Source organism: Tasmannia lanceolata, unplaced genomic scaffold (genome assembly GCF_043159265.1).
Source record: "Tasmannia lanceolata isolate RefF3 unplaced genomic scaffold, GAP_Taslan_0.1 ptg000037l, whole genome shotgun sequence".
Lineage (NCBI taxonomy): Eukaryota > Viridiplantae > Streptophyta > Magnoliopsida > Canellales > Winteraceae > Tasmannia > Tasmannia lanceolata.
The window spans coordinates 5,249,778-5,271,467 of NW_027518714.1; the positions used below are offsets into that span (position 1 = coordinate 5,249,778).

Below are 21,690 nucleotides of genomic sequence, written 5' to 3' on the forward strand. Positions count from 1 at the left end.
AGACACGTTTTTTGGTCAACTTTACCCTTACTATATTCTGTAAATTACAAAATTTTAAATGCATTTTTTCTGTGTTTCCGTTTTTTTGGCTACATTTTTTTGAACCAAAACCATATTAAACCCGAATTTCCGCCATCCCATTCTATTGCCGAATCATGTTTGCTAAATATGGTCAAAACCACAGACATTTTTTGTTTGGATATTTTGAAGCATATGTAATCGATAATTTTTAAAGTATATAAGATTAAATAACGCCATCTCGGAGAGCTTAAGCTTTTGGAGTAACTGGTTGCTTCACATGGTATCAGAGTTAAACGTCCTAAACGTCCTAAGTTCAAACCTCCTGGATAGCAAAAATCTTCATGCAATGGCCAAACCCAAAAGAGGGGCCAGTTGTTGGCAAACCCATAAAGGGGAACAAAACTTGGCTGCGCAAGCAATGCCCTAAAATAAAAAGGAAACAGGGGGTATGGAAATATCAAACATGGGGTGCAAAAATATCATACCATGGAATTAATATTGCCACACGCCCTGCTTTTAGTGTATTTTAATGGGGCACAGGTGAGGGGGAGTGTTAAAGTATAAAAGATTAAATAACGTGATTTCCAACAGCTTAAGCTTTTGGAGTAAGTTGCTTCACATATTAGAGATTGAAATCAAATCAGTTTAGAGTAAGATCAAATCTTCTGATTTGATTTCATTCTCTAATAATAATAATAATGAAGGGCAACACTCTTCTTCACAAAATTAAAGACAGAAAAGTGGCACCGATTTATTACACACGTAGCAGTCAAAGCAGGGCGTGCCTCCCATGCAGATCCACCCCTCACAAATCCATCAACTTTCTCTAACAAAACAGTCAACACATTCTATTCACATTCAAGCCACACAAAACAACAAAACAGGAAAGGGTGCGTCACACTTATACTGCCTACTCGCACACTATTTTCCCGCACGCATAAGCAGTTCACAGTCCCACTGCTCGCACACACAACCATTACAACACAACATATATACACAAAACTATTGAGAAAGAGTCAAGAGAGAAGCTTAGATTTTGTTCCTAAGGCCTTTCGTGCTGATTATCCCTCCTAACACCCCACTCATGAAATGAAAGATGAAGCTGCTTAGCTGCAATCAAAAGATCAGCAGCCTGTAAAGGAGTGAGAATATCAATAATCTCCCTAAGAGTACTCACCCTAAGCTTGTCCGCGTCTTCTAAAAGAAACCTCAGAGGCTCAGCTTGAGCATCGATCGCACGGTCCACATCATCCTCACTCCACCCTTGCCCTCTCTCACTCGCCATCATATCCAATGGATCATCAGCCACTCCTTCCTCTAAACTCGCCCTCCTCTCCGAAATCTTCTCCTCTTCTCTCACCGTTTTACCCCTCAACTCGTTCACGAGTCCCATCTGCCTCGGTGACAACTCAGCCAGGTTCCCTTTTCTCACCCCTTGTAGGTACTCAACGAGTTGGGCCTCCATCTCTGACCCACAAAGCGAGTACAAGAGTCGAATCGCTATAGAGGGTCTGCACCCTGCATTCCACATGAAGGAATTTTCTAAAGAAGAACACCATTTCGGGGCGAAAAAACAAGGTGGGTCTTCGTGACTGAGTCGAGTTCTTTTGTCTATGTAGTCTTGGTAGTGTTGCATGGTTTTAGAGACGAGTCGAGAGAGTTCCTCCTCGTTTTGTGGGTTAGTGTTTCGTGCTATTAAGAGTTCGTTTAGGTCTTGTTGTTGTTGGTCGAGCCAGTTTTCGTAACACATTCTGAAACGATGGTCTTGCACGCTCGGAGCCATTGAAGTTTTTAAAAGAAGAATGAGATGTTCTTTCTTTTCAACGAGAATGTATTATATATAAAGATCGAGGTTCATGATAAGTACAAAGGAGGTGGAGATATTTTGCCTGTTGAGGGTTTTGCTATTTTGGCGTTTTGGGGGCAGAAAAATAATCCTCTTTGCGTCAGCTGCTTTTGACACGAGAACCAGAGTTATCAGTATTTTGTATCGGCAGCTACCTAACCAGCAGGCGTAGGTTATTTTTTTATTTGGGAGAATATGTTTTCGCCCCCAATGTAGGATAATGCGCTCAGCTGTTCACGTGAATTGTGGCAGACTTTAACGCTTTTTTACGTCAAATCACGTTAACAGAGGGGCGCATTATCCTACAGTCGGGGCGAAACGTTTTTTTTTTTAGTTTTTGTCTCCTGTATTCCCTTTTTAGGCATGTGATCGTTAACTACGAGGTGTAACATTCGGGAAATCTGGACCATTGATCAAGTCGGTGGCTATCTAAGACGGTACAGGAGGTTTCAAAGACAGGCTTAAGCCGCCAATCAAATAGCTATTAAATAGCTTTGTAAGTTAATAATCCCTTTATATTGTTACACAATCGGATGCCAAAAGGCAAATTATATGGTCCCTATTGTGGAACAATTAATTAGTCATTTACTCCAAAAGCTTAAGCTGAAGTGACACATGCGGCCTGACCTACCTGAGGCAGTAGTTCTGAATTATGTTACCGAAACAACCAATCACTCCAATCATCCCTGTTATTTAATCATTTACACGTATAATGCATATATCTATTTATAAAATTTCTTAGGGCCTGTTCAGTTGCGCCTTGGAAATGGAAAGGAAACGGAAAAAGAGGGTATTTTCTGTGGAAATGAGCTAAAATGCTCGTTTTGTTGGCAGGATAAGGAAAGCGCTCAGAAAGCGCAAGTCCGACTTGGAATCCCACTTATCCCACCTGTGAAGGCCATTTCAATACGTGAGATATAGTCGGATTTTGGTTATTTTCCGAGACTTCCGTCACGAGAATAGCGTTAAACCCATTTTCTATCGTCCTAAACCCACATGCGACTTTCGTCTTCAACTTAGCAGCCCTAAACCCATTTTCTGTTCATCTGCAAAAAGGAGATCAAGGTGCGATCTCCACTCCTCCGTTTGGCTAAGAGCTCCTCCACTCATCCCCTTTCCCCAACAAGGTATGCCTCGTCTCCTTCTCCTCCTCGTTTTTGGAGGTGTTTCCTTTCCTGTTATTTTTTTTCATGATTGCTTTGCATTGGAGATCTTGGAGTTCTTTGTTTTATCTTGAACAGGGTTATTTCTCTCTTTCAGATGTGGGTTTCAATAGTAGCACTGTTTTGTTTTTTTTGTTTATATTTTGCATTTCTATCTTCTCCTACAATGCAGAGATCGAACTCTGTTTTTTTTTTATCTCTCTCACTGTCCATCTCTCTCTACCTTTCTCTTTCTCTGCCATTTCTTTGTTAGATTAAAGTGCCATTCAACTCTAATTTTTGTTTTTTAGGGTTTCATTGAAACTATTTTAGGGTTTCACTGAAATGGCTTGGATCTATTTATATTTTGTGGGGGTGGATCCATAAACACGCTCTTTTTCATGTTAATCCTTTCATTTATTTTTGCTCTTATTTGTCTTGCAGATTGTTGGTGTCCTCATCTGAGCTTCCTTTTCAATAACTTTCTCATTTTTTGCAAGGTAATCAATACTCACACTTAATTTTTTTTCCCTTGCATTTCTGTTAAATATATTTAGGTAGATGTGCTTGTATGTGTTTGGAGGATGGTTATGGATGGATGGGTTGTGGATCGATGGATTGTTTATGGAGGGAGGGTGGATTGTTTATGGAGGGAGGGTTTACGGATGGATGGATTGTTTGTCTTTGTCTTGTTTGTGATTGTGTTATGGATGGATGGATTGTTTATGGAGAGAGGATTTGTGGATGTATGGATTGTTTGTGTTTGTCTTGTTTGTGATTGTGTTATGGATGGTTATGGATGGATGGATGGTTTTGGAGGGATGGGTTGTGGATGGATGGAATGTTTATGGGTGTAGGGTTTATGGATGGATGGATTGTTTGTGTGTGTCTTGTTTGTGATTGTGTTATGGATAGTTATGGATGGATGGATTGTTTGTGTGTGTCTTGTTTGTGATTGTGTTATGGATGGTTATGGATGGATGGTTTAGGAGGGATGGATTGTTTATGGAGGGAGGGTTTATGGATGGATGGATTGTTTGTGATTGTCTTGTTTGTGATTGTGTTTAAGATACCTTATTTGTGATTGTGTTGTATTTTTCATTGAGTTACTGAGTTCTTCTTTAGAGTAAGATGCCCCGTCGTCCTACAAGGAGGAGGAAGAAAGAGTTGATGCGAAGAGATGAGTTGAAGCGTAGGAATGAGCTAGTTGGGCAAGCAGTCGCACTACTAATGGCTGGTGCTGCTGCTATGTTAGTATTTTAGAAAGAGTACTACGAAAAGTATCTTTTCAGAGCTCCCTATGAAAGCAATTACTTAACGCATCGTATGTTCATTTCTTTTATCATCGATTCAGATGAACATTGTCATAACTTGCTACGGATGAACGTCAGCTGCTTTCGTCAATTTGTTGAAATATTTAAACGTGCGGGAACCCTACAAGATACAATCCATTGGAAGGTGGAGGAGCAAGTTGCCATCTTCTTGCATATTGCGGCACATAATCAGAGGGTTAGGACTATTAGAGCATGTGCTAGACGTTCAGGGGCAACTGTTTCGACGTATTTCAACAAAGTACTGAAGGCAATTTTGGGTATGCAAGATTTCTTCATCAAACCACCGACAGGTGAGACACCATCGCAGATTGAGGGGAATCCAAGGTGAATGCCATATTTCAAGGATTGCATCGGTGCAATAGACGGGACATACATACGTGCTAAAGTACGTATTGAAGACAAACCTGCCTACTTTTGTCGTAAGCATTTTATAGCTCAAAATGTTTTGGCGGCCTGTGACTTTGACTTTAAATTCACGTATATCCTAGCCGGATGGGAGGGTTCGGCTTCCGACTCGAGAGTGTTAGCGGATGCATTAACAAGGGCTGACAAGATTCCACTTATTCCAGGTACATTGTATATGACATAGTTACATTCTAGTAAACAAGTTCCCACTTATTACTAGTTGCTGATATATAATCTTTTTTTATTTGTAGGAAAGTTTTACCTCGCCGATGGCGGGTACCCTCTCTTACGACATTTCATTACCCCGCATCGTAAGACCGCATACCACCTAAGTGAGTGGAGTGGGCGGCGTCCACGGACTAGTAATGAGTTGTTCAATCATAGACACTCGTCCTGTCGAAATGTCATTGAGCGCACATTTGGCGTCTTGAAGAAGCGTTTCAATATTCTTAATGAAGAACCAATGTACAATATCGAGAAGCAGATTGACATCTTCTTAGCATGTTGTTGCATCCATAATCATATTCAGCGTTTCATGCTTAATGATTCAATTCTAGAAGATGTGGACAACTTTCTAGCTAGACAACTCTTGCTACAAACTGTGGAAGATGAGGACATACCACGAGATCCTCCTCAATCAAGGGATGATGACAAAAGAGCAGGAGAGAAAATTAGAAACACGCTTACCACACAGATGTGGAATGATTTCAGTAGACGTCATTGACGTTAGGGGATTATAGTTTCACTCTGTATATGGTTGGAGTAAATTTGTTATGTTTTCATGGATATATGACTCTTTTACTGTTTCAAGTAACTTTATTATGTTCTGATGGTTGTATGTGTGTTTATTCAAGTAACTCTGTTGTTATCAGTGTGATGGATTAAAATTTTGAAGGAAGATAGTAGCTAGTTGTTTTGGATGATGTATGCTGTATCTTTTGATGGTTGTATGTGTATTTATTCAAGTTGTTATACATCTCAGGTTGTTATATGGATGTATGACTCCTAACGAACATATATGTGTATATTAAATCAGAATGACAAATGCGCCACAAACCTCGCAGAAGAGGGGGGAGAATGTCATGACCAAATGAACAAGGTGCTCGTAGATACCCTTCTAGTTCAAATCGCAGAGGGGTACAAAATCCCAAATGGTTTTAAGGATCATGCTTATGTAGCTGTAGCCACTGCAATGAATGTATTTTTCAACCTCCAACTCAATAAGGAGCACATAAAAAATCGCACCAAGACTATGAAAGAAACATACAAGAGTGTTTGCATCATCCTCAGTAGAAGCGGTTTTGGTTGGGACAATGACACCAAATGGTCACCTGCGAGAAAGAGGTCTACGATGACTACGTCGCTGTAAAAAACACTTCCTCTCAAGATACAATCTTCTTATAGTAATACCATATCCAATATCTTCTTATTTTTTATGCTCCTTCACAGGCTCATCCAAAACATAAGAAACACTTCACTACCCATTATGATTTGCATGACGATATGTGCAAAATCTTTGGAGATGAGTTCGCGAAAGGGGCCGGGTCTAGGATGCGTGAGAATCCAAGTATAGCAAGTTCGCAGCCAGTCAGTCTTGATGACATTGGGGATGACTTTGCAGATGACCATACCCCCATGTCTCACCACCCACCATCTCCAGAAGCATATCCTACTAATGGTGGTAGTGAGACATCTCCCTTAAGACGGGATGGTACCAGACGACAGAGGACTCGCCAGAGTGGGGCACATTTGGATAGTATGTCGCGTCTCTCAACAAGCATGGACAAGGTTGCCGATGCCCTCACAGGTGATCGTGCCCCTGCTTACCTTGCACAGCTTCGCGAAGCTGTTAGAGGGGTTGGGGGTTTTTCACAGGATATCTTGTTGAGGACTACAGAGTACCTCACAATAAATCCATCTCAGGCGCATCTTTTCATCATGTACGAGGAGGATGAGAGGATGTCGTACATCCGAAGGAAGATAGCTCGTTTCATCAGGCAACAGATGGATGATTGAGAGTGGTTATGGTGGTAGTTACTGTTATATGAACAATGCTTTTATGACACTTTTTGGGTGATGGTTATAGTGGTAGTTACTGTTATATGAACTTTACAGTCTTTGTTTTATTTTGGATGGTGGTTATTTATTTTGGATGTTGGTAGCTATGGTGGTAGCTTTTATTTTGGATGTTAGTAGTTATGGCGGTAGTTATTTTTATCTGTATGGGATCTTTGACATTTGGATGGCGGTATGGCAAACGGTGCATATTTTCTATTTTGACATTTGGATGATGCTTTGATATCTTTTCATCGAAAATATGTTGTCTTTTTGTTAGGTGAGTATGGGGAAGCAGAAGTACTATGCTGTCTTTAATGGCAGGAGGCGTGGGATTTACTACACTTGGCCAGAGTGCCATAAGCAAGTTGACAAATTTAGCGGAGCATGCTACCGCCCAATTGGGATGTTGGCGGAGGCTCAGTCACAGCTAGACGCATATTTGGAGAGAGCCAGGTATCGGAGCAGCGAAAGGGTTGAGGAGGTAGAGGAGTTGCAAAATGAAAGGGCAGAGGTGGTGCCACAGAGGGTGTTACCATGGGTTTCCCTCTTTCTTGTTGGTTCCATTATATTGCTTTTAAAATCTGCTTCTTAATTATTTTTTTGAGTATTTTTTTGTATTAGTGGACTATTTGGTAGGCTTAGGGGGCATAACTTGCTTAATATGTGGTAAAGAACATATTCTGTGATGTTTCTTTTCCGTTTCCCTAGCAACTGAATGCACATTCCTGTTGTTTTTTTACTGTTTCTTTTTCGTTTCCTGGCAACTGAATGCGCACTCTTACTGCTTTCTTAGCAGTTTCTTTTCCTTTCCGTTTCCTTCTGCCACGTCATTTCCTTTTCCTTTCTGTTTGTTGCACGCAACTGATCAGGCCCTTAGGGAAATGCAAGGTGAATTATTAAGGAAAAGCAAGGTGTATGGGTGGTTATTTAAATTTATTTTTATTTTTTTTAAAGGGCCTGTTTGGATACTGTGAAGATTTTGATTTGGATTTCTCACATTTGCAGCCTTTTTTGCATTGTGATTTGGATTTGGATCAAATCCTTGGATTTCCTAATCAGCGACTCACAGTGGGAAAAATCATATTTCCAAATATGCTATGGAAAAAATCAGATTTCCCAAGAGAAAAAGCCCGAGTCAAAACCCAAAATCTCTCTCTCTCCACTCTCTCTCACACGCGCAGACTAACACCCAAGCCTTCACTTATATTATCTAACGTTTCCTCGCTTTCCTCATTTCTAATAATATTAGGAAACTTTCTATCATTTTGCCTTCTCACCACACCACACCACACAATCCTAGACATATTAGGAAATATATGGTGGGATACAAGGCAACTTTCCCAACAATCCCATTATCCAAACAAGGTCGTGCTGATATCAGTAGCCTTCTTAAATGAAGTGTTTTTGGGCTGTCAGACCGGATAACTTATCCGCTCCGTCGACTAGAAACAGAGTGGGCCCACGTTGTTTGGGTGATCCAAACTGTTCATTTGATGGGCCCTGACATAGATAGGGTGTGCCCAAAAAAATCATCTACGTAGGGTCATCCTAACCCTTTAAACCTCCAAAAGAACAGTTAGGATGTTCCTATGGAGATGATTTTTTGGGCACAACCTATCTACCTATCTATGTCAGGGCCCATCAAATGAATGGTTTGCTTCACCAAACAACTTAGACCTGGACCAGAAACATTTGTTCGTTCCTTTTATTAGGCGAAGTGCTGAACCAAAGATGCCTCATTGGATCCATCCCACCCAACTGCATTTATTATTCCTTTTAACGTTTCATTTTTAACAGTCCCGGTACATGTGGATCGAATTTGAGGTGCAACTTAGGTATGATTTGGGGAATTTGTGTTAGGCGATTACCATAAAATCGGGTAGGGTTCGGACAGAATCTAGTTCGTTTTTCGGGAAAAGCTTATCTTGGACCAGAGCCAAGAACTCCATTATATGCTCATTTTACTCCTCGCCCTCTCAAGTCTCTCTTCCCCAGCCCTCTTTGCACTTCTCTCTCACACACATTAGGGAAGCAAATAATACGCAGCCCTTTTAACGTAAATTTTGGGCAGACTTTAACCCTTTTCACGTTGAAATGGGTCCAAACATCCTAAAGTGGGTGCCAATAAATCATCGCCCTTTTTTATTCAAAGGATTGCATCTTTTTTTTTTTTCTTAGGAGCTGATTTTTAGGCCCCTTTTAATTCTGCGGACACCTGTTTTCACCTCACAAAAAGGGCTAAAGAAGGCCGCCATATATATGTAACACAAAAGCGCTTTTGGAAATCCCCAAAATACCCATAATAGTGATTCCTATCCCATCCCTCTCCCAACCCTTACAACCTCCTTCCTCTCATTCCCACACATCTGTCTCTCGTCCAAATCCAGCCGCTTCTAGGCAAAATTGAGCTTACAACGCCCAAATCCATCTCTCTCTTTCTCTCTCTCCTCGGTTTTATTTTAGAAACACAAATCCTGTAATAACTACTACAAGCTCTGCCATACAACACAAAAGTAAATAAATAGGCATCTAATCTAAACCCTCGACAGAAATCTTTTTCCGGCTCAGCTTGGAATATGGATTTGGGCGCTCTCGATTTGGGCGAGAGGCGTGGGAGAGATGGAAATGATAGTTACCGATTTAGATTCTTTTATGGGTATTTTTGTCATTTTCAAAAAGACTTGTTATGTGTAACTGGCTACTTTTTTTTAACCGGTGAAAAAGGTTTGAAATCGGCGCTACGCAGAATTAATGTAGTTTTAGATAACGAACCATCTCGTTCCTTGCAAAACGGCAGCATTAGTTAGGGCCATCAAAGGAACAAGACGCGCACGCGTCTTCGATACCAGGAAAACAAAACAACGGCTCCTCGGCGCTAGCGGAAGCAGCCCGGGGGAAGTCGTCTGGGCCATAGGGTCCATTCGGACTCAGCCACGTCAAAAAGAGCTGATTGGGTTTTTTACGCACGTCCCAACGTCCGTTTCACGTGAACGGCTTAGATTTATTGTCGTGACCCCACCTCCTTTTCCGGGCAAGGACTGATTACGTGGCAATAAGGCTGGCGTGGCTTAAATATAACACGTGTGGACGTAAAGATGAGTCAGCTGTCTCTATGACGTGGGACGCCAACTTGTACGATAAATGTGCCTCTTAGACGTATTTACTACTATAAGCTGGGAGAAAAAGAAGAGAATTTTTTGATTTTTTTGAAAATTATATGAGAATTACACATAACTGTTTTTTACATTTTTTAACAAATGCACCCATTCAACTCACATATTTTCAATCCTACCATCTCCTTTATGCTTTTAACAAAGGGACCCATTAAAGCCATATAATTTCAATCTTACGCCTCTCCTTTATGGTTTTTTAATAAAAAATCTATAGGGTGATCTTAACCATCCGATTTAAGAGGAATTATGGAGACATCTATAGATTGGAGGGCTATGATCAGCCTATGGAAATGGTTTTTGGGGTACAACCTATTTATGTTGTGTTCCATCACATGGACGGTTTGGATCAACCTATGACGTGGTCCGTACAGTTCTTTATCGGCCCGTTCATCGCACGGGTTTTTTACTAGTGTGAAGTTAAGACAAATATTCTTGTACAACATAAAAAAAAAGTTAAGACAAATAATCTTGTACAACATCACGTGGGCCCACATGGTCTTTGTTCTATAAAAATAATCTCACCATGTCCACTAATTTTTTTAAAGTAAGATAGGATCGAACCTGCCACCTCAAGGATGAGACAAAACCTCGACCATTGAGCTAGTGGCCCAGCCCCCTGTGTCCACTCTTACAGGCACGTATTTTTAACAAAATATAGTTGATCCCAACATTTATTATTGTGGCCATCATAAATTCATAACTAGGCCGTGTCCTGAAAATCATTTCTAAGATGATCCTAAGCCCTCAATCTGGATTATGAAACAAGGTGGGCTTCAAAAATCTCTATGAAACAAAGAGTTAGTATGATCCTAGGGAGATGATTTTGGGAGCATGTCTCGGAACAATTGAACGGTCTGGATCTTCGAATAAAGTGAGCCCAAGTGTTTTTTTTAAAAAAAAAATTAGTGTCCACCTTATGCAAAGATCTAAACCATTCATCGTTGTAGGCCCCACTAAATTTTCGATCAAAGAGAGGAGAGAGTAATGGTTGTGAGAATAAGTATGGATGAAGCCTACCTCTTTCAACGATCTAAATAATTTAGTTGTTAGGCCCCACCAATTGTAAGCCCCAAGCCCCCAACTGGTAAAAGTGGGTGAATTAATCATAGAAGGGGGTGAATTTACATGCTCGTAGGCAGAAATCACCAGCAAGGTCATGTTTGGCGGCCATGAATTTTTTATTATTTTTTTTTTTTTTTTTTTTTGGGGGTCATCTAAGGGTCTAATTTCTAGGCATTATATATGAAACAAAAACTCAGACCACGTCAGTACACTTAGGCCATGTTTGGAAAGAATGAAACATTATCACATGGAATATTGGTGGACCTAATTGTTTTGGAAGGGTAGGAAAGGAAGGAGAGGGAGAGACTTGAATTAAAGGGAGTGGAGAGAGCAACAGAAATTCCTAAAAAAAATACCAACTTAAAATTAGTTTTTTTATTTCCGTTTAAGAGCTTTTCATGCTCAGTCCCACCCTCTAAGTCTGTTCCTCTCTTGCCCATCTCCTATAACTGGCCCTGTAAAAATTCCATGGAATCTTTTTTTAAGTTGCCAAACATGGGATTAGAATTGTACAATTGCCTCAAAAGACGTCCAAATCTGTCAAATTTGAGCATCTGAGGGATGTCAGAAATCAATTTTTTAGGTCAACCCTACACCAAATCTTTAAAATTTAATATGAAAAAATCCCAAAAATTCTTGTAGAAACTTTTATTTTTCCAAAAATACCCACATGAGAATTCCTCATGTTTGCACAGGTGACATGCATTTGTGAAATGAATTAGATCGAAGTGTATCTTCATCTTAAATCAAATTATTGTATTTTGATGCCTTAATTCCCAATCACTGGGCATCTCATGTGAAGAGGGCTAGTTTGGGAAATTTGAGTGAGACATTGAGCTCTGGACCTTTCATTAGAAGAAAACCCCCTTAAATAACCCTAATCTAATTATCATTCCCAATCCCTATTAGTATCTTAAACCTACCCTTAAATTTATCATAAAGCTAAGATTCTAAATAAGCCTGCATCTCCCTTCATCCATAGACAGTGATATTGGCACCCTCTCCTCCGTGTGGATCCATCCCAAAGGAACCTGCGAAGGAGCTTTGAACAAATACAGATCAGACCAGGAGTGTATGAAGAATCAGATTTGAGGAGAAAGTTCCCTCAAATTTTTTCATGGTACGAAATAGTTAATCCGACTTTTCACGTTAAATTTGATTAAATTTTCCTTTATAATCAATGTATAAGTCTCGATTTGTTGTTAATTATAATCCTATAATCAAAACCAGCTCCAGACAAGATAATGTGTTATGTGGGCCATGTTGGCACAAATTCAGGCCACCTCACCTCACTTTCTAGCTTCTACTAGGAACCAATACACATCAAGCGACACATTTATTAGCTGAATTATCTATCACACATACATGTAACATGTATGAGCTGAATCTTATCCAAAGACACGTTGATAAGCTACAACACTACAATTTCATATTCAACGTTCATGTGTGTGGTTCTTGTGGAAATTGTGGGCCCAACCACTCACATGCAGTCTCGTGGAATGACACCTGCATCCTGTGGCCCAGCATTTGTGGGCCCCTCTCTTTGTCTTTATGAGGGTGTGGATAGTATCATCAGCTACATGTGGGTTACGAAAGTCTCCAACCCAATAGGGAATCTCTTACATTTTGACACGCGGTTCTGGGCCCACCTCAGAACGTGGGCAAATTGCACGCCTAATTTCTTGTCGACCAAACCAAACCATTATATTCAGTGTGATCCATACGTTTTAAATGAAATGGGTTGATAGCTATGATTTGTGGACACAGACACAGACACACGAGTGTCGCATGTCGACACGGACACGGAGCGTCGGACACGGCAAACCCCCAAACTTTAGAAATGTGGACACGGCTAAAAAAGAGAGTATATGTAATAATGATTTGTGGATATGGATTCATGTGTCCAGTTTCGACATTGATATGAGTTGTCTAAATGAGGTAAACACAATATTCAATAAAAAAACAGAATGTCACGCTTGACACGGTACAAAAACATGTGTCCAAATGAGTGTCGACACGTGTGGACACGCGTGTCGTGTCCGACACGACAGGACACGTGAGTCGGCAATAAATTCGGAGTGTCGGCCAAATCATAGGTTGATAGAAAGAAATACACCAGGTCGTAAGGCACACCCATCTCTGTGATCAACATAGATCATTCTACAATACATGGATTGTAGCGTGTATGCACTTCTGTCATGAAGCCATAATTTCATAACAATGCAATGAAACTCAGCTTAAATACCATCTTTACAATCTAAACAGGGCATATGACCATCTATCCAGATCGTACAATTGGAAGACCGGCTCTTAGATGGAAATCCCCTAGAAATCACAAAGATCAGACTTTCCTAGCCGTTTATATTGGTGGGGTCACCAAAAGTCCCATCAATGGTTGTGTGGGAACATCTAATTGGCCTAGTTTTGTGGCAAAGCCTAATCCAAGCCATGGTTTTCGTACCGTTGTTTAGACGGTCCTGATTGATATGGGTGTGCACATATTGTCAAACAGAAATGGTTTATACAGCAAGCTTTAATGTACCAGTACAATTACTATATAGGATTTGCTAAGGACCATCGCAGAAAGGCATTCTGCGGTGGGGCTGTTGCATGTGAAGCAGTCACACAGGCTCACTTTTAGGCAGATTTTGTCTTATTCAGTCAATTCACCTCAAATGTAACTTAATTTATGGGTTTGTCGTGCAGTATTTAAAGGGCTGTCACAGGAATATTATGGTTCTCAAAAAGATCTTAAAGCTTTAAACACTACACGACAAACATGGGAGCACAGTGAAATCATTTCCCTTTCTTTATTATTGCTATTAGGTGTGAATTAATTAAGTAACACGTTTTTATCATTATTTATAGCAGAAGAAAATAAAGAAAAACCAACAGTTGTTCGTTGGATGCATACAGTTGTTGATTTTTCTTCCAAAATACACCTTCCCAGTCCCCACCTCCCTTTTTTTCTCTCCCTATAAAAATGATACTTCTGTAGTGCAAGGCTCTTCCTCCCTTAGCTTCTTTCTTATCAATCCTTCGCCTGCTCACACGGATTGAGATCTGATCTTGGGTACCTTGGTAGAGGTTAGTAATTTCCTCATTTTTTCCATCTTCCAAGAAAACCAATCATAACACTCATAAATGATCCAAAAAATAAATAACATCTAGCAATAGCAGCAGCAGCAGGAGGAGGAGCTTGCATGGAGATATAGAAAGCTGTTAAGATTTTCCTATTTTCCCTCAGGTCACTATAAATAGGATGCCAAAAATAGCCTCTAATCGCTAAACGTTGATGAGAGACTGCATAAATCTCCAGTAAAATTCACCCAACTTTTACTATTTTTATAGAAGGGAATTCTCTATCCCCGAGGCTTCATTTCCCGTTTAGCTGGAACCCAAGATAGATCTCCATTAAGACCTGCTTCAAAATCTCTCTTTTCTCCGGGGAATTTTGGTCTTCCTGCCTTTCAGGGAAGGTTGGATTTCTCCCGGGTTTCTACAAGCCAATCCATCTGTGTAATTCGTTTTGTTTGTACTTCAGATTTGGAGGTGGAAAGAATGCAGAAAGATGATGAGGTTATGCGCCATTAATTCAAGTTTTTACCAGTTGGGTCTCTCAGGAAGAAGGTTAACAAATGGAGAAGAAAGGGACAATCTTGATGCAAAGATACGACCTGGGACGGATGCTCGGCCAAGGGACCTTTGCAAAGGTGTACCACGCAAGGAACCTGGCCTCCGGTGAGAGCGTTGCCATTAAAGTCATTGACAAAGAGAAGGTGCTCAAGGTCGGGTTAATCGAGCAGATCAAAAGGGAGATCTCTGTCATGAGGCTCGTTCGCCACCCAAATGCTGTCCAGCTCTATGAGGTCATGGCCAGCAAGACCAAAATCTACTTTGCCATGGAGTATGTAAAGGGGGGTGAGCTCTTCAACAAGGTTGCCAAAGGGAAGCTCAAGGAAGATGCTGCTCGAAAGTATTTCCAACAATTGATCGGAGCCGTCGATTATTGCCACAGTCGAGGTGTTTACCACCGGGATCTCAAGCCAGAGAACCTCCTCCTGGACGAGAATGAAAATCTCAAGGTGTCAGATTTTGGCCTGAGCGCTCTCGGAGAGTCACGGAGGAATGATGGTCTCCTCCACACAACGTGTGGAACACCGGCATATGTTGCACCAGAGATCATCAACAAGAAGGGCTATGATGGGGCCAAGGCCGATATATGGTCTTGTGGGGTCATTCTCTTTGTTCTAATGGCGGGTTATCTTCCATTTCATGACTCAAATCTTATGGAGATGTATAAGAAGATAAGCAGAGGAGAATTCAAGTGCCCCAACTGGTTTTCTCCTGAAGTACGCAAGCTTCTCTCCAGGGTCCTTGACCCAAATCCAAATACGCGAGTTACAATTGCTAAGCTCATGGAAAATCCATGGTTTAAGAAGGGATTCAAACCAGTGGAGACTCGGCCCCGACGAGAAGAGTCTGCATGTAACCTACAAGACATTGCTGCAGCCTTCACATCCGATTGCAACGATCAGACAGATAAGAAGGGCGGTGTAGCAAAACCCATGAAACCTCATTGTATGAATGCATTTGAAATTATATCTCTATCTCAGGGATTCGATCTTTCCGGTCTGTTCGAGAACTCAAGCAATCAGAAGGCAGAATCCCGATTCTCAACTCAGAAACCAGCATCGGCGATTGTGTCAAAGCTTGAGGAGATTGCAGAGAATGGGAATTATAATGTGAAAAAGAAGGATGGATTGGTGACATTGCAAGGGAACAAGGAAGGGAGGAAAGGGCAGCTAGGTATAGACGCAGAGATTTTTGAGGTTACACCTTCGTTATACATAGTAGAAGTGAAGAAATCATCTGGGGATACAATAGAGTACCAGGATTTCTGTAACCAAGGCCTCAAGCCTTCTCTTAAGGACATTGTATGGACATGGCAAGGCGGTGATCAACAGCAACAGCAACAGCCTCAACCAAGAAATGATTAGGTTGGTTTTGGATTACCACAAGTTGGTGATGCTTTTCTCTCCTCTTATCTAAATGAGTGGCGGCCATGATTTTTTTTTTTTGGATTACCACAAGGTCATGTTTGGCGGCCATGAATTTTTTTTTTTTTTTTTTTTTGTGGGGTCATCTAAGGGTATAATTTCTAGGTATTATATATCAAACAAAAACTCAGACCACGTCAGTACACTTAGGCCATGTTTGGGAAGAATGAAACATTATCACATGGAATATTGGTGGACCTAATTGTTTTGGAAGGGTAGGAAAGGAAGGAGCGGGAGAGACTTGAATTAAAGGGAGTGGAGAGAGCACCAGAAATTCCTAAAAAAAAATACCAACTTAAAATTAGTTTTTTTATTTCCGTTTAAGAGCTTTTCATGCTCAGTCCCACCCTCTAAATCTGTTCCTCTCCTGCCCATCTCCTATAACTGGCCCTATAAAAATTCCATGAAATCTTTTTTTAAGTTGCCAAACATGGGATTAGAATTGTACAATTGCCTCAAAAGACGTCCAAATTTGTCAAATTTGAGCATAGGGATGTCAGAAATCAATTTTTTAGGTCAACCCTACACCAAATCTTTAAAATCCCAAAAATTCTTGTAGAAACTTTTATTTTTCCAAAAATACCCACATGAGAATTCCTCATGTTTACACAGGTGACATGCATCAGTGAAATGGATTAGATCCAAGTGTATCTTCATCTTAATCAAATTATTGTATTTTGATGCCTTAATTCCCAATCACTGACTTAAGTTTTGACCAACGTTGGGTAATCCATCATATAAAATGACTGAATTTCCCTTAGGAATGACCAGTCTCAAAAGCAACTGCACTTGAGATCATGCTGATATCATAGGAGATAAGCCCCTCATGTGGGAGATTGAATCCTGTCCTTTGATGACAAATGTGATCAACAGTTACGCCTCATCGAGAGATAATGACCTCTTTGCCCTTGATGAGGGTTGTTTCTAGGTGGACACTTGGACTTTCCAAGGGTATCCTCAAGAAATTAGCTAATCAAAACACAATGGGCATCTCATGTGAAGAGTGCTAGTTTGTGGAATTTGAGTGAGACATTGAGCTCTGGACCTTTCATTAGAAGAAAACCCCCTTAAATAATCCTAATCTAATTATCATTCCCAATCCCTATTAGTATCTTAAACCTACCCTTAAATTTATCATAAAGCTAAGATTCTAAATAAGCCTGCATCTCCCTTCATCCATAGACAGTGATATTGGCACCCTCTCCTCCATATGGATCCATCCCAAAGGAACCTGCGAAGGAGCTTTGAACAAGTACAGATCAGCCCAGGAGTGTATGAAGAATCAGATTTGAGGAGAAAGTTCCCTCAAATTTTTTCATGGTACGAAATAGTTAATCCGACTTTTCACGTTAAATTTGATTAAATTTTCCTTTATAATCAATGTATAAGTCTCGATTTGTTGTTAATTATAATCCTATAATCAAAACCAGCTCCGAGACAAGATAATGTGTTGTGTGGGCCATGTTGGCACAAATTCAGGCCACCTCACCTCACTTTCTAGCTTCTACTAGGAACCAATACACATCAAGCGACACATTTATTAGCTGAATTATCTATCGCACATACATGTAACATGTATAAGCTGAATCTTATCCAAAGACACGTTGATAAGCTACAACACTACAATTTCATATTCAACGTTCATGTGTGTGGTTCTTGTGGAAATTGTGGGCCCAACCACTCACATGCAGTCTCGTGGAATGACACCTGGCATCCTGTGGCCCAGCATTTCTGGGCCCCTCTCTTTGTCTTTATAAGGGTGTGGATAGTATCATCAGCTACATGTGGCTTACGAAAGTCTCCAACCCAATAGGGAATCTCTTACATTTTGACACGCGGTTCTGGGCTCACCTCAGAACGTGGGCAAATTGCACGCCTAATTTCTTGTCGACCAAACCAAACCATTATATTCAGTGTGATCCATACGTTTTAAATGAAATGGGTTGATAGCTATGATTTGTGGACGCGGACACACGAGTGTCGCATGTCGATACGGACACGGAACGTCGGACACGACGAACCCCAAACTTTAGAAATGGGGACACGGCTAAAAAAGAGAGTATATGTAATAATGATTTGTGGATATGGATTCATGTGTCCAGTTTCGACATTGATATGAGTTGTCTAAATGAGGTAAACACAATGTTCAATAAAAAAAGTAAAATATCACACTTGACACGGTACAAAAACATGTCCACACACCCACATTAAGTCTAGCAATACAAGTAATAGTGTCCAAAGGAGTGTCGACACGCGTGTCGTGTCCGACACGACAGGACCCGTGAGTCGGCAATAAATTCGAAGTGTCGGCCAAATCATAGGTTGACAGAAAGGAATACACCAGGTCGTGAGGCACACCCATCTCTGTGATCAACAGAGATCATTCTACAATCTATGCACTTGTCATGAAGCCATAATTTCATAACAATGCAATGAAACTCAGCTTAAATACCATCTTTACAATCTAAACAGGGCATATGATCATCTATCCAGATCGTACAATTGGAGGACCGGCTCTTAGATGGAAATTCCCTAGAAATCGCAAAGATCAGGCTTTCCTAGCCGTTTATATTGGTGGGGTCACCAAAAGTCCATAACATATCCCATCAATGGTTGGATGGGAACATCTAATTGGCCTAGTTTTGTGGCAAAGCCTAATCCAAGCCATGGTACCGTTGTTTAGACGGTCCTGATTGATATGGGTGTGCACATATTGTCAAATAGAAATGGTTTATACAGCAAGCTTTAATGTACTAGTACAATTACTATATAGGATTTGCTAAGGGCCATCGCAAAAAGGCATTTCGCGGTGGGGCTGTTGCATGTGAGAGCAGTCACACAGGCTCACTTTTCGGCAGATTTTGTCTTATTCAGTCAATTCACCTCAAACGCAACTTAATTTATGGGTTTGTCGTGTAGTATTTAAAGGGCTGTCAGAAAAATATTATGGTTCTCAAAAAACTCTTAGAGCCCTTTAAACAACACTACAGGACAAACATAGAGCACAGTGAAATTATTTCCCTTTCTTTATTATTGCTATTAGGTGTGAATTAATTAAGTAACACGTTTTTATCATTATTTATAGCAGAAGAAAATAAAGAAAAACCAACAGTTGTTCGTTGGATGCATACAGTTGTTGATTTTTCTTCCAAAATACACCTTCCCAGTCCCCACCTCCCTTTTTTCTCTCCCTATAAAAATGATACTTCTGTAGTGCAAGGCTCTTCCTCCCTTAGCTTCTTTCTCATCAATCCTTCGCCTGCTCACACGGATTGAGATCTGATCTTGGGTACCTTGGTAGAGGTTAGTAATTTCCTCATTTTTTCCATCTTCCAAGAAAACCAATCATAACACTCATAGATGATCCAAAAAATAAATAACATCTAGCAGCAGCAGCAGCAGCAGCAGCAGCAGGAGGAGGAGGAGGAGGAGGAGCTTGCATGGAGATATAGAAAGTTGTTAAGATTTTCCTATTTTCCCTCTCAGGTCACTATAAATAGGATGCCAAAAATAGCCTCTAATCGCTAAACGTTGAGGAGAGACTGCATAAATCTCCAGTAAAATTCACCCAACTTTTACTATTTTTATAGAAGGGAATTCTCTATCCCAGAGGCTTCATTTCCCGTTTAGCTGGAACCCAAGATAGATCTCCTACATTAAGACCTGCTTCAAAATCTCTCTTTTCTCCTGGGAATTTCGGATTTCTCCCGGGTTTCTACAAGCCAATCCATCTGTGTAATTCGTTTTGTTTGTACTTCAGATTTGGAGGTGGAAAGAATGCAGAAAGATGATGAGGTTATGCGCCATTAATTCAAGTTTTTACCAGTTGGGTCTCTCAGGAAGAAGGTTAACAAATGGAGAAGAAAGGGACAATCTTGATGCAAAGATACGACCTGGGTCGGATGCTCGGCCAAGGGACCTTTGCAAAGGTGTACCACGCAAGGAACCTGGCCTCCGGTGAGAGCGTTGCCATTAAAGTCATTGACAAAGAGAAGGTGCTCAAGGTCGGGTTAATCGAGCAGATCAAAAGGGAGATCTCTGTCATGAGGCTCGTTCGCCACCCAAATGCTGTCCAGCTCTATGAGGTCATGGCCAGCAAGACCAAAATCTACTTTGCCATGGAGTATGTAAAGGGGGGTGAGCTCTTCAACAAGGTTGCCAAAGGGAAGCTCAAGGAAGATGCTGCTCGAAAGTATTTCCAACAATTGATCGGAGCCGTCGATTATTGCCACAGTCGAGGTGTTTACCACCGGGATCTCAAGCCAGAGAACCTCCTCCTGGACGAGAATGGGAATCTCAAGGTGTCAGATTTTGGCCTGAGCGCTCTCGGAGAGTCACGGAGGAATGATGGTCTCCTCCACACAACGTGTGGAACACCGGCATATGTTGCACCAGAGATCATCAACAAGAAGGGCTATGATGGGGCCAAGGCCGATATATGGTCTTGTGGGGTCATTCTCTTCGTTCTAATGGCGGGTTATCTTCCATTTCATGACTCAAATCTTATGGAGATGTATAAGAAGATAAGCAGAGGAGAATTCAAGTGCCCCAACTGGTTTTCTCCTGAGGTACGCAAGCTTCTCTCCAGGGTCCTTGACCCAAATCCAAATACGCGAGTTACAATTGCTAAGCTCATGGAAAATCCATGGTTTAAGAAGGGATTCAAACCAGTGGAGACTCGGCCCCGACGAGAAGAGTCTGCATGTAACCTACAAGACATTGCTGCAGCCTTCACATCCGATTGCAACGATCAGACAGATAAGAAGGGCGATGTAGCAAAACCCATGAAACCTCATTGTATGAATGCATTTGATATTATATCTCTATCTCAGGGATTCGATCTTTCCGGTCTGTTTGAGAACTCAAGCAATCAGAAGGCAGAATCCCGATTCTCAACTCAGAAACCAGCATCGGCGATTGTGTCAAAGCTTGAGGAGATTGCAGAGAATGGGAATTATAATGTGAAAAAGAAGGATGGATTGGTGACATTGCAAGGGAACAAGGAAGGGAGGAAAGGGCAGCTAGGTATAGACGCAGAGATTTTTGAGGTTACACCTTCGTTATACATAGTAGAAGTGAAGAAATCATCTGGGGATACAATAGAGTACCAGGATTTCTGTAACCAAGGCCTCAAGCCTTCTCTTAAGGACATTGTATGGACATGGCAAGGAGGTGATCAACAGCAACAGCAACAGCAACAGCCTCAACCAAGAAATGATTAGGTTGGTTTTGGATTACCACAAGTTGGTGATGCTTTTCTCTCCTCTTATCTAAATGAGTGGTCTAGATGTGATCACGCGAAATCTACAGATAGCATTGTATCTCTGCTTTCTTGTTTTCCTTTTCCTCTTTTGATTCAATGTAATTTCCCATTTTTGTTCTGTTTTTCAACCTTGTACACAACTAAATGCTTTGTATAAATATGGGAAGAACAAGATATTGGCATAAGCAGATATCTCGACATTTGGGAGAAAAGACTTGTTCTCTTGTTGCCAAACACGCAAAGAAAAAAAGCTCAATTTGTTAACAAAAAGTGCAACTCACCCAGGATTTTGCATGCATTCAAACAACCACCATCACTACCACTCC

The 21,690-nt window shown here is 40.9% G+C and overlaps 3 protein-coding genes and 1 long non-coding RNA gene across 4 annotated transcripts; 3 read left to right on the forward strand and 1 right to left on the reverse strand.

Annotated features, from left to right (window-relative positions):
• Positions 1 to 842: 842 nt before the first annotated feature.
• On the reverse strand, positions 843 to 1,890 carry LOC143861838 (delay of germination protein). Its single transcript, XM_077372778.1, has one exon. The coding sequence runs from the start codon at positions 1,802 to 1,804 to the stop codon at positions 1,064 to 1,066; it is 741 nt and encodes a 246-aa protein (XP_077228893.1). The 5' UTR covers positions 1,805 to 1,890; the 3' UTR covers positions 843 to 1,063.
• Positions 1,891 to 4,614: 2,724 nt separating this feature from the next.
• Positions 4,615 to 5,250, forward strand: LOC143860261 (uncharacterized). The gene is made up of 2 exons (XR_013239652.1): positions 4,615 to 4,912; positions 5,000 to 5,250. It is a non-coding gene; the product is annotated as an uncharacterized LOC143860261 (long non-coding RNA).
• Positions 5,251 to 13,936: 8,686 nt separating this feature from the next.
• Positions 13,937 to 16,298, forward strand: LOC143860242 (CBL-interacting protein kinase 5-like). Its single transcript, XM_077370808.1, has 2 exons — positions 13,937 to 14,128; positions 14,586 to 16,298. Exon 2 carries the CDS (start codon positions 14,680 to 14,682, stop codon positions 16,039 to 16,041), a length of 1,362 nt encoding a protein of 453 aa, XP_077226923.1. The 5' UTR covers positions 13,937 to 14,128; positions 14,586 to 14,679; the 3' UTR covers positions 16,042 to 16,298.
• Positions 16,299 to 19,248: 2,950 nt separating this feature from the next.
• On the forward strand, positions 19,249 to 21,576 carry LOC143861970 (CBL-interacting protein kinase 5-like). Its single transcript, XM_077372955.1, has 2 exons — positions 19,249 to 19,404; positions 19,862 to 21,576. Exon 2 carries the CDS (start codon positions 19,956 to 19,958, stop codon positions 21,321 to 21,323), a length of 1,368 nt encoding a protein of 455 aa, XP_077229070.1. The 5' UTR covers positions 19,249 to 19,404; positions 19,862 to 19,955; the 3' UTR covers positions 21,324 to 21,576.
• The last annotated feature ends 114 nt before the right edge of the window (positions 21,577 to 21,690 follow it).

Coding starts and splice junctions, on each gene's coding strand:
- LOC143861838 (XM_077372778.1), bottom strand. CDS start 1,804: ATGGCTCCGAGCGTGCAAGACCATCGTTTCAGAATGTGTTACGAAAAC.
- LOC143860242 (XM_077370808.1), top strand. CDS start 14,680: ATGGAGAAGAAAGGGACAATCTTGATGCAAAGATACGACCTGGGACGG.
- LOC143861970 (XM_077372955.1), top strand. CDS start 19,956: ATGGAGAAGAAAGGGACAATCTTGATGCAAAGATACGACCTGGGTCGG.